Source organism: Sphaeramia orbicularis, chromosome 8 (assembly GCF_902148855.1).
Source record: "Sphaeramia orbicularis chromosome 8, fSphaOr1.1, whole genome shotgun sequence".
In the NCBI taxonomy this organism is placed as follows: Eukaryota; Metazoa; Chordata; class Actinopteri; order Kurtiformes; family Apogonidae; genus Sphaeramia; species Sphaeramia orbicularis.
In genome coordinates this window covers 46653557-46666384 of record NC_043964.1, presented here as the reverse complement: position 1 = coordinate 46666384, position 12828 = coordinate 46653557, and the positions used below count along the sequence as shown (strand labels likewise).

The 12828-nt window shown below is 40.0% G+C and overlaps 1 protein-coding gene across 1 annotated transcript; it reads right to left on the bottom strand.

The window, feature by feature from the left end:
- Nucleotides 1-1886: 1886 nt before the first annotated feature.
- On the bottom strand, nucleotides 1887-10811 carry LOC115423712 (primary amine oxidase, liver isozyme-like). The gene is made up of 5 exons (XM_030140710.1): nucleotides 9170-10811; nucleotides 7409-7527; nucleotides 6027-6193; nucleotides 3797-3929; nucleotides 1887-2673 (listed from the first exon to the last, which is right to left on the bottom strand). Exons 1-5 carry the CDS (start codon nucleotides 10746-10748, stop codon nucleotides 2389-2391), a joined length of 2283 nt encoding a protein of 760 aa, XP_029996570.1. The 5' UTR covers nucleotides 10749-10811; the 3' UTR covers nucleotides 1887-2388.
- Between the last annotated feature and the right edge of the window lie 2017 nt (nucleotides 10812-12828).

Genomic DNA, 12828 nt, shown 5'->3' with positions numbered 1-12828 from the left:
ACATGAGATGTGAAAGCAAACAATCACTAAAACAATCACTGCACTGAATATAAATCCCTCCCGCTGTCATTGACAGTTTTCTCTACTGTCTCTTGTTGGTCCATGTATTGTTAATGTAAGCTGAAAATTAAAAATATTATGGTTAAAAATGCTCACATTCTACTGTGACTTGTTGTAGGCTCCTAAGTGGACAGTAAGGTTAAAAACCAAACCAAACTAAAGAAAGTGAAGATAAAATTTAAACAAACAAATAAATAAATAACCTAAGTAACTCTTCCAGAGTATCTCTTTTGTGTCACTTTAGCCAGTCCCCAAGCCCGGATAAAGTAGGAGGGTTGTAATTGGGACATAAGAGTTGTAGTTCTGAACATATTTAGGGTGTTTTTATGCTCACTTTTTTGTCTCTAGCACAATTTTATTTCTCTCTCTTACATTGTTCATTACAATTACATGCACGTTTCCAATTATGCAAATTAGCTGATGTCATCATTTATCAACTTCTAGCAACTTCTAGGACAGACAATAGATACTTTCACTGCTGAGGAGGTGGCAACACTGCTCTAAAATAATATTTCACTCAGCATTTTGTGGATGAGAAGTGAAACTCTGCTCTCACCATGGGACCCGCACAGGGCAATAATCAGTGAACCCTCTGTGCACTCACATCCCGTCCTGAGATTCTGTTCCCATGAAGTGTGTTGGGTGGGGTCAGTCCCCCTCTTTCTCTTGTTGTGTGCGTGTAAAGAGGTTGTTACACTTAGTTCCCTTGTCTGGTTTCAATTTCCTACCACCTGGAAAACAATGTGAAAGAGTAAGCCCCATACGTTTGTGTGTGTGTGTCTGTGTGTGTGTGTGTGTGTGTGTGTGTGTTTGCAGACCTCCATACCCCTTGTTAAACAAATATCTCTTGTTTTATTTTGAGAAGAAAAACAACAATGAGAAAACAACCCTCACCCCCCTGCTCTCACCCCAAAATGTATTCACTGCCAAAAACAATACAGCTATGAAATGAATAAAAACAACAATCCTACATGTAGTAGTCGCGCTCTCAGCCACATCTGGGTCAAAAGAGTGACTTTGGGCTGATGGTACTCAAAGGGTAAGAGGCAGTGTTGGGAATACCGACGTCAAAAATAATGTTACTAACGCTGTTATTGTTTTCCAGTAACGGGTAATCTAATGAATTACTATTTGAAACGTTACAGCGCCGTTACCGTTACCGGCAGTGAAATGTGGTGCGTTACTATACATTGATATCTAACAGCTGTTATCTGTCCTGGTTCGCTCAGCCAGGCACGAGAGGTGAGACGTTTGCGGACGAGTCGACTCTTTTCAGTGAATGACAAAAATTGATTCATTGCGAGCCGTTCGTTCTTATATTCAAATTGCCCACACTGCCTTCATGCTTCACCTGTGTGTCCATGAGTCTGAGTTGTCCATGTTGCCTTGATCTGAACGACTAATGACATCTCCGAGTTTGAGTTGTCCACAGCATATCCCATTCACTTGAATGCAGCTACGTGCGCAGCGAATTTAGGGGAGGAGTTATCAGTGAGAGTCTGACTGACTGGACTGAAGACATTTACCACTGTATCAGGGAGAAGCGACTGAAAAAAGTGGAGATGTGGGATTAACTGGAGGAGCATCTTCTTCCTATAAATGCAGATATGTACTTCTATGGTGGAAAAGCCGGGCCCTGGTGGACCCCAGCCTCACCACAGTTATGGTATGAGGTACCTGTCTGCTGTTCTACTCTATGCAACTGGCCTGTGAAAGACGCTCAAAAATCAGTTTCCTTTTACATATTTGAATGTTTTTCAAAAACAGTAACACAATAATTACTTTCCTTGGTAACTAATTACATTTATGAAGGAGAAATTTCGTTACTAATTCAATTACTTTTTTGGGAAAGTAGCTAGTAAGTATAATTAATTACTTTTTTTTTTTTTTTTTTAAGTAATTTGCCCAACACTGGTAAGAGGACTCATTCACAGTGGTTTACCAAAAAGAAGCAAATAAACTGTGATCATGGTAGGTATAAAAACTTGACAAATGACTGAAAATACTGGAAATGGAAACAAGCAGTTGGTGTAATTTTACACACATTTTTGGAAACACTTTGTCATTGACTGAACTTATGTGCAACGGACCTGGTGGTAACCAACTGAATGGTCTAAGTAGAAGCATATTGAATTTGTGAAAATTGAGTGAAGATTATGTTGTCTTCTTGCTTTCAGAAAGTAAATCAGCAGGATTCCAATATTTAGTGCTGTTTTAAAACATGTGGAACAACTATTTGCTACCTCAAAAAACACTTTCTTGTGAGAATGACATAAATGTCCAAGGGCATCTTCAGGGCTCTGAAGCAGTTATGTCGCATATAATAAATCACTCCTCAAATTTCATGACACCATCAAAGCCGTTGTAGGTGAAGGGTTCTAGCACTGGGCTACAGGTCTCTTTAGCCAGACAGGCCATCCTGTTGTATTCACAGCTATCCTCACTGCCTGGAGCAAAGTACACCCCATCAGCAGAGTGGATGGATGGGTCCTCGTCAAAGTAGTTATGGGGCCGCAGCAGAACCCCCCCTCCATTCCCCACGGTTACAGTGTTGGGGATGTCCTCAGCATGAGGGATGTGGAGGAAACCGGTGGTTACCCAGGCAACCAGGTCCTGAAGACACAGTATGAAGCAAATCATTTACATTCCTACTTCAGTTATGCAGTTTCAGCTTAACATACACGTGCATTAGTTGATATATACATTTTGTAGATTGTATTTTGCTACTTCAACAGATGGTCACTGATACCAACTTAACACTTTTGCTGCTATATCTAGCAACTTTTCAGCCTACCCTGGCAACTTTTTTTTTCTAAACACACCTAGCAACAAATTTAGCTGCTTTTAAAATTTCTTTGGAAATTTTTAACAACTTTTGAAAAGTGACTCAAATGCTAAAATGCACACACGTTTCCTTCTAAATGATACCAAATGTTTTTCTCCGTCACAGTCAGAAAAATACATGGTCTGTGTGCTAGCACTTTGTTAGTATATTTAGTGATTTTTCAGACAAACCTGTCAACATTTTCTGGTGCTATTGGAGACTTTTGAAGACTCTGATGTGAAAGCATGTATCATTTTGTGTCTAAAACAAATCACTGCACTGAATATAAGTCACTCTTATTGACATTGACAGTTTTCTCTATTGTCCCTTTTTCGTCCCATTTAGATTGTTAATGTAGACTGAAAATTAAAAATGTTATGCTTAAAAATGATCATGTTTTACTGTGACTTGTAGGCTTTTAAGTGGACTGTGAGGTTAAAAACCAAACCAAACTGAAGAAAATGAAGTTAAAAACTAAACAAACAAACAAATAATTAATTAAATAACCTAAGTAACTCCTCCAGGGTGTCTCTTTTGGGTCACCTTAGTTGATCCCCAAGCCCAGATAAAGTAGGAGTGACATTAAAAAAAAACAAGAATTTACAGAGTATCGGTCATTAGTAGTTCTAAACATATTTAGGGTGTTTTTATACCCACTTTCTTCAGTTCCACAGTGTTATTTCTCTCTTTTATATTGTTCATTACAATTACATGCATATTTACAATTATGTAAATTAGGTGATGATGTCATTTAGCAACTTCTAGCGACTTTACGATCAGCCAATAGCTACTTTTCTCGCTGAGGAGTTGAAAACACTGCAGATGGTAGCTGAAATATGCTCCATTACCCCCACAATGCTCTCAGAGATCAAGTGCTTCACAAAATGAATGAATGTACGTATCTCAATGTACCTCATGTTCAATGTTTTCATTGTCTTCTATGAAGTTGCTGAAGTCGACAGCTGGAGTCCACATGTTGTTTTGACTGTACAAACTGCTGCTGGTTTGCTCCAGGTCCTTTTGCTTCGTAACGGCGACTTTATATCTAGACCAAACAAACCAGAGGGAGAAAAGGGGGTGGAGGGAAACCCCAGAGAGTCTCTGAGTCACAAGTTGCATTTCAATTCAGTTGTTTTTACTCGCACTTTCAATTTGTGCCAAAAAAAAAAAAAGAAAAAAAAAAAGGGGTTCGGGAAAGGTGTTTCCATTTCCTGCTGCATGCAACTCTTAATCTTTGTAAGAATTGCCATTCTTGTTTGAAAAATGTCCAAAACGCTGAAGATAAGCAACTAATTTCAGCTGAATAAAGTGAACTGAAGAGATGAAACCACTTCCCCAATAGCTTTGAAGGTTCAAATTATTTGGTTGTATTATTTTCTGGTTGAGGAGTTTTCGTCCATTTGATCCATTTGCTTCACCAACTGTTTACTAACTGATTACTTGACTGGGTGTTTATTTTCATTGTGTTTTTTTGTTTGTTTGTTTGTTTGTTTTTATCAATTCAACAATTTCTGTAAAGCCCTGTGAGGTGACTTTGTTGTGATATTGGGCTCTATAAAATTGAATTGAATTTTGGTGAAAATAAGAACCCATAATTTCATTCTCAAATAAAAAGTGAGATATCAGTCTCCAACCCCAACTTTGGTTTGTGACATCTAGTGCTTTAAAGGTGAAAACAAAAATCATGTCTCTGTACTACGTGACCCAGTTGCAATAAATAAGTAGAAAAAGTGTTTGCAAAAATAATCCTTTGGGGATAAAAAACAGAAATTAAATCTGAACACACAGACTGCCCAGCACCTCCTACCAACAAAGACAGAAAGAAAGGTCCACACCAAGTCTAAACAGTGTGTCTCCAGGACTTTCCTGTACTTTCCACAACAGCCTTGTCCTGTCATTGTTTCTTTTCAGCTATGATGCAATTAGCAAGGGTGATTGCAAAAAAAAAATCTCAAGCCTGAAAATTTTTCTTCAGGTCAGGTCATAAGGAATGGGTCATTGGTGGGCCTACATCCAGCAATTCGCTGGTCTGCATAGGAGCAAATTAAGAAATCGCTGGTCCCTGAGCATTAAGGTCTTGTAGCCCCTAAACCACCCAGCTCACACTGAATACACATCATGTAAAGGGGAGTTCGGAGGGGCACCCCCAAGACATTGTTGAAAATTATAGCACCTAAAGTGCCTTTTCATGCAATTTCAGATGGAAACTACTTGTTTGAATATTGTGCAAATACAATGCAACTCTGCTCATTAATCCACCACTGGATCTGCATTAGGAAGTATGAGCTGAGCTTTCAACGGTGATGTAATAAGGCTTGGTTTGGGCTTTCACCTCCCCATAAAAAAGAGACTGGGGCCAAACTAACATTAATACATATAATTAATTAATTACATATTAATACATTTTTTCACTGCTGTTTAATTCACATTGAACAATTAACTATATCTACAATCACTTTGAACAAAATTAACGCATTTTAAAATGTGAAAGACTGTTTTTGAAAATGTCTTTTGACAGAGCCAGACTTCAGATTATACTACAGACTAGTGTGGGTCGGGTTGAGGCTAGTCAAAAAAAAAAAGTCACGTTATTTGTGGGGTGGGTCATTGATATTGATATTCCCTATGGCAAATTAAAATATTTAGCGATATATAGCCTATTACATTGGTGCCTGCAGGTGTACCTCAGACAGACAGAGAGAGAGAGAGAGAGAGAGAGAAGTCACAATACTTATCTCCCCCCAGCCCCCTCATCTTACCTTTGTCTCCACAAGACCCACCCCCTCTCTACTACTGATTGGCTAGTAGCCATAATTGGAGTTCTTAGGAGTGAAAGCCATTAGTTGAGAGTGAGAGGCGAATCAAAGCCCAGGTCGGAGCCCTTGATATTGCACTTGCTCCGATCTTTTTGCACGCATGATATATATCCTGCATTTGCCTCCCTTGGTGATGGAAATTCAGCATGATGCCGGAATCCTATCACCCATGAACTGATCAATGCACTCAACCTGTGTTTTACACTGTGCTGATGACCCCCTATATTGGTTGTTGTGAATATCTACACTTCATCTTCAAATAATAAACACAAAATCAATGATTCCAACTACTAACATGTACATGTGTAGGGGTTGTTGGGTGTTACCTGGCCCAAGACATGGAGCACTCCTCAGCCTGGGTCTCTGGGAGGTGGTCCCCGGTGAAGCTGAACACCTGCAGCCTGTAGGAGCGCTGGTGACCCCAATGGTTGGTCTCGTTACTGGCGATGTGGAGGTAACGAGGAGTCTTTGTGTCATAGCGCAGAGCTGCCTCCTGTGGAACGATCACAGCAGATCCACAACACAGTATTGGTCCAACCATGTAGAAGCAAAGGGATAACACTGTGTACATTTTGTTATGCTATTTTGGGAGTGGACAAATAACATTATCTACATATCGTTACCCTCATAACATAATTGTCTACATCATATTTTTGGCCAAATATCTGTTATCTTGTCTTCTTGTATATGGTTATATATGGTGATATCTGCATAGTTTTTCTCTGTTGACACTGTTGCTTCATTTTATGCTGATATCACAATTTGGCCAGTACTATGACTTATGCAATTATGAGGCTAAGGATATGGTGCATCTCTGTACAGGACAGAGACACCGACTGTTTCAACTCATATTTAAGTTCTTCTGTATTTTATTTGTTGTTGTTATCTGCTGTTTATTGGTGATAGCAGCCATGTGTAACTTCCTCTTTCCTTTTTCAGTGCAAAAGAACCGCAAATCTGGCAAGTCTGGTTTGAGTCAAAACTAGAAGCACTCGGAGAGCGCAGACCTCCGCCAAGGCTGATCAGTGGGCCCCCCCGTGGGCCCCCCCACCCCCGATCACCCCCAAAAGTTAATCATTTCTTCCTTATCCCATTTCCAACAAACCTTGAAAATTTCATCAAAATCTGTCCATAACTTTTTGAGTTATGTTGCACACTAACGGACAGACAAACAAACAAACCCTGGCGAAAACATAACCTCCTTGGCGGAGGTAATGAAAATCCTGAAAGTCTGTACCAAACAAGGTAGGTGTCAAAGGGATCCACCAATTTAATGAAGGTTCACAGTGCATGGAACTTCAAATGCCCAGGGTAGAAATTTATTTAAGAAAAAAAAAAAAAAAAAAAAAACAATGAAAAAACTGAAACACTGAAAAAACTTTACCAGGTTTAGTTGAGTTATACTTAACTTAAGTGGTTAATTTAATGAACAATAAACTTCATGAAACACTTAACATAAAAATTATTTGATGGTCTTACAACTGTAACTTCTAAAACACAATAGAGATAAATATCAGAAAAATTAATGTTTTATTCTGTGTTGAGCTGCTGAAAGACTGATACATAAATATTCTTCTCTTAGCCCTAAATTAACTCTGTTGATTTTGACCCCGTCATTTGTGTGAGGTATGGACTAGAAGCCTGCCTTTTCTTTATCTATTGAACAGTATCATATGTGTAAATAAGTAAGAGAGTGAAATAAGTAAACCTGTTCAGTTTTGAGTTGTTTCTCTACCAGGTGAGGGACCGTGGCGTAGTGGTCCGGCATCCATGGAAGGGATACGTTGACGTACTCCATGTCTTTGGTCTGGAATATGTTTTTCACACCTGCACAAGAAATGATGCAAAAATAATTGTAGTGATCATTTATCTAGCAGAGTTGGTTTAAAATGTATGATTTTCGTTTGGGTAGTGTCCTTTTTGTCCATTTTAGAGACAATTCTCTGATGACTAATCCTCTCCATCAGAACTGTAGGCCACATGGGACTGATATATGTCAAAGTTAATGATGATTAAGGACTTTCCACTTTAAAATAAACAAAACCTGTTGCTGTGGTCTTGTCATCTGGTGCGACTGTTTTATCTTAAAATTGACCGATTAACCCTTAATTAATTTTGTGTCAACTTCCCTATGATTTTTTCATGAAATCTAATCTTTCTTAAGTGATTCATCACCATTTATAACAATATTCTTCAAATGTTTAATGTCAACCTAGCAATATCTGTGTTTTGCAATTCTTTTGAAATTTGAGCTCATATTTCTGCCCTATATAAATACAGTCTCCGTCCTCAAGGCAGCTAACAGACTCACTCTACCTGTAAAACATAACGAAGATGCTTCAGAGTTTAAAAAAATCAGTTCGCCCGTAGAGATTTACCAGCAGTGAATTGTAAACCGCTACCATTGAATCAGTGTTTGAACCAGTCATGTGGTGTGTGTGTCAAATAAAACTTTGGACATCATGGGTCCCATGATCAGCAAAAAATGAATCAAGGAATCCGATACAAAGTGCCACCAAAAAAGAGTTTTGTGTGGTCTCCCCCTTTTGTCCTTCCTCTTAGCCATGTTGTGACAAAATGAGGACTCATCCAGGAGATATTGGTTGTAGTTTTCTAGTTTTAGGTGGAGTATCACATTTGATTCTATCTTATAGACTTGAAGATTATTAATGTTTTAGGACTTGGGCTCCGAGGTAAATTTGTGTTAACTTGTGGCATGTTTTGGTGACTGGTGTTGTCCTCTCTGAGGTGTAGCAGCAGATTCCAACAGGGGATCTGTTTTGTGGGATTCTAGTGATGGAGAAAGTGGTTAGAGCTCAGGATCATATCCATGGTCCTGGGGGTATTGCGGTTTTATGCAGTTGCTCTCCAATGCCAATGGGCTTCAGCGAATAAATACCCATCACAAGTCCATGTATGAAGACTAGGCTGACTTTAGTTAGTTGTTAATTCCATTAATCAGTTTATAAAGAAGAAAATGCAGTTGATGTTGGCCACTGGTTAGGGTTTAAGTATTTCCTTCAGTTCAGTTATCTGATTCTTGATTTGATTGGTAATGTCTAAACTTGTGGAAGATTTCATTCAGTCTCCTTTATATGAGTTGCTGGAGCAATGCACCAAAAAACAACTGAGAAAGATTGTTCAGCATTGCTCTGTTTAAATTGAGCCTAAATGTCCTAAGGAAAACCTGAAAAACATCATAAAGCCTAACTTGCAAGAGTGTGGGGTGTTGATGGGGGTATTTGGTAGATAGAAAATCACCTCCTACGGTGGGTATTGGGGGTAAGAGTACAAGTACTTTTATTTCTTCCTTCATATCTTGACAGCAGAAAGAATTGCGGCTCTCAAAATTGGAACATGAAAATGAGCTAGAGAAAGTGAAATGCCAGGAAGAACAACTGAAAGGCCCCCTTGCCACAGGTTACACACCCCTGCCCTTGGTGCACCCATAATCCCTGTTTCTACTCACCCAACACATCCAGGTCCACTTTGAAATTGATGAAGTGTGTGTGAATGTTGCCCAGGACGTTTTGTGCCACCTGATGGCCGTATTTCAGACTGCCGTCCACCAGGTAAGAGGAGGAGATGTAGCCGGTGGCGTGAACTTTGGCTTCCACGGAGCCGCTCTGGTAGAAGATGAAATCCCACATGTAATCGTAGTTCCCTATGGCCGTGATGGTCCTGAACACCAGTGCGCTGTTCACCATCCCCCCGTAACTGTTGTGGAAAAAGTCGGCGAAGTGCCTCCGCAGCGGCTGGCCCATGTTATGCTCAAAGATGCAGATTGAATTCCGAAACTTGACCGGTCCTGCCACGTCTATGTAACGGTGTGTGTCCACGTACGTAGCCTCGTGGGGGCAATCCACACCGCGGACCAGTTCGTGCGCGAAGCGTCCGATCCCGATGCTCGAGTCCAGAAACTTGGTCATCATCATCCCCGGGGTCGCAGAGCCGTACACGGACATGGCCTCCTGCACGCTCAGCTCGTACAGGATCCTCTGGTTCTTGTGTCGAACATCAAACACCCTCATGCCTGTTTGAGCGCTGAGTCCGAAGGCGAAGCTCCAGTCCATGTACAGAACGTGGTTTTTGCGCACACTGTAGCGCTTTCCCTCTGCGTAAAACAGCTGCGGACCGATCTGCAGAGGCTTGTGCTTCGGTTTCAAGGAGCCGTAATCAGGAGACTCTTGGTAAACAATCTTCTTCACAAATCCCAGTTTGTACTTCTCCTTCAATTCTTCCACGGTGTCGAAATACTGTCCGTTATAAAACAGCCGCTCCACTCTCCAGTCAGACACGTTGACGCTCTCGTGGTTCACCTGCACCTCGAAGCCCACAGGGTGGATGTACATGCCACTCATGTCCCTGAAGAAGGAGATCCAGGTTCTTCTCTCCCCGGTCCGGACTCCGCGGGGCATCTGCTCGAACGCATTTATGTTTTTGTTCTCATCCACATCGAAGCTTTCCTTCAGCAGCGTGGGTAGCTTAGAGAACACCTCATCTGTGAGGAACTTGAAGAGTAAGACGTACTCCCCAATGGTGACGGTGCGCGCGTTGATAGGCAGCTCCTTCTTGTACCTTTTCACGGTGACATCTGTGTGGGTCGTTGGATTAGGCAGAGGTCCCACCACGTATTCCTTGATGTAGCCCCGGGCGCCGTAAAACACAACCACGGTCGCTTCTCTCTTTGGCTTGGATCCTTTTCCTTCCAGATAAGCCAGAGCCTCCGCTTTCTTCGGCAGAGACAGGTCTATTAAGAATAAGAAATTCTGCGACGGCTCGGTGGTCTGCTTGGTGGATATATCCAAGTCTTTCTGCTTCAGCATGTACTGTTGGACCTGCAGATACTCGTCCCGGGTCAGGTCCGCGAATATGGTGCTGCGTTCGTCATGTTTTCCTTGCAAGGGATGGACGCGCTTTGCCGCACATTTGGGGGTCCTGCTGGAGTGGATTCCGATCAGGACAATGTTAAGAATCACCGAAAACAGGACCAGAAGAATGAGCGCCCACTTCACCAGAGAGTTCATTTTCTTTTTCTTCTCTACCATTACGCACAGGCTCAGAGCGAAGACGACGAGGGGAATAGAGCGATTTGGAAAGGAGAGGCGCGCCCCTTTTTATTCTTCCGTTCCCAAACCCTACTGCAAGCATCATAAAACCCTGCCCCTCCTTTCATCAGTGAAATAACAGCTCTTGGACTTCTGTTAAGCTTTACGCAAGCACATTAATTCGTTACTCACGTCATGCAAAGAAAAAAGCACAGCCGTATTCTCAATGAACAAAACTTCTAAATTATCAATCAGTATAAAAGTTGAAATAAGCAGGTTACATTCAAAGAGGATGTACAAACACCAAAGAAACATTTACGCACGAGCGTTGTTCATTACGACCATGACTCCACCGCATTTCATACGTTCAGATTTTTGCTTGACCTATTTACTTTTACGGACATGATATGCATTTGTGTTTAGAGAGCTATGTAAAAAGTACCCACAGCATGATGGAATCAAAAAGAAGTATTATTTTTTTGAGGATTTGTATCCCCACCTGACAATTTTGTTTTCTTGTCTATTGCATTAAAATCTTTGTTCTTATCTTGTTTTCTTAGTTATGTAATTTTTTAAAATGTAAAATGTAAGCTACAAATAGGGCCTCCAGTAAATGTCTTTTGTGCATTCCAGATTACGGTTTGAAAGTGCAGCTGTGCATTATTTATTCCCAAATCAGTTCTGGAATATTGAATAAAAAGTAATCTTTAACTACCATTAAACCTATTTTATTTTATTTTATTTTATTTTTTAGCATTCCAGCCAAAAACGATATTGTTATTATTATTATGCAATTTGTCCCACTAACAATGCTTTACTGGGATGATTAAATTAAAGATAAGATAATGTCTTGATTGTCACACATGGGGAAATTTGCTTTTTGTATCAGCAGGACGGTACAGAGTAGAATACTCACAGCAAAGAGAAAAAAATAAGATACATTAAAGAATAAATAAACAATCTATATAAAAACCTTGAATCTGAAATCTAAAATCTTAGTGAATTTTATACATCATGCATGGGAAGAGTGGGTAAGAATGAGAGGATTCATATGAATAATAACCAAAGGGTAGTATGGGGAAAAAATAAAGTACACTTATGTCTCATATCTGCCATTATAACTGTAGTGTGAGTTTTATTGATTGTTGCATATGTTTTGGCCTAAGTTGTAACAGAATTCTTTATACTGTGAAATAAGTTGACTCTGGAGAACTAATATTCTTTGACCTCAGCAATCGTTGGTAGGGCTCTAACAAGGTAGTAGAACAAAATTAATTAATCAAATAAATAAATAAATAAATCTAATATATTGCCACAAAATTTTTGAGTTGAAAAACTTAAAAGTCAAAGGTTTTAGAACTTAAAACTTTGGATTATCTGTACTTTATCTGTACAAGTAACAGTTAAATTGAAGTGTTCATTAAATCAATTAAAATATTTTCATTTATTATGACTTTAAGTTTTCAGTTATTTCAACTAAATAATTTTGTGTTATATCATGGCCTGGCTCAAGACTATAACAAAAGAGGACCAAACACACCCTTAACAATTTAATAAAATTTTTATTTTAAATGACCAATACCAGAAATAATGAGGCAAACAAACAAAAGGTGCAAGTGATCCATCTGTATCATCAGTGTGAATGTGAGGTGCCGTATGAGTGGAGCTGTATGTGTGAGATGTATGTGAAAGTAACAGAACCAGTGCCAACCTCCATGCCTGGCCAGGTGAGAAACAAATGGAAGGAACAAAGGAAAACTAGGTGTGAGCTGTGTGGTAACATGCACATGGACAAACAAGAAAAGCACTCGGAGAGCGCAGACCTCTGCCAAGGCCAATCAGTGGGGCCCCCCCATGCCCCCCCACCCCACCCCCAATCACCACCAAAATTTAATAATTTCTTCCTTGTGCCAGTATCAACATTTCCTGAAAATTTCATGAAAATCCATCCATAGCTTTTTGAGTTATCTTGCTAACAAACACGCACACAAAGCAAAGCGATCACAATACCTCCTGGTGGAGGTAATTATACATTAATTTATTCACATATTTCTTTTGTTGTTTTGTTCATTTATGTTCT

What these genes read in the sequence shown, in the direction of transcription:
- LOC115423712 (XM_030140710.1), bottom strand. Translation starts at nt 10,748, where the DNA reads ATGGTAGAGAAGAAAAAGAAAATGAACTCTCTGGTGAAGTGGGCGCTC. An exon ending in AGTGGACCTGGATGTGTTGG is followed by an intron (nt 7,528 to 9,169) that starts GTGAGTAGAAAC and finishes TTTCTTGTGCAG; the next exon opens with GTGTGAAAAACATATTCCAG. An exon ending in AACAACTCAAAACTGAACAG is followed by an intron (nt 6,194 to 7,408) that starts GTTTACTTATTT and finishes ATCGTTCCACAG; the next exon opens with GAGGCAGCTCTGCGCTATGA.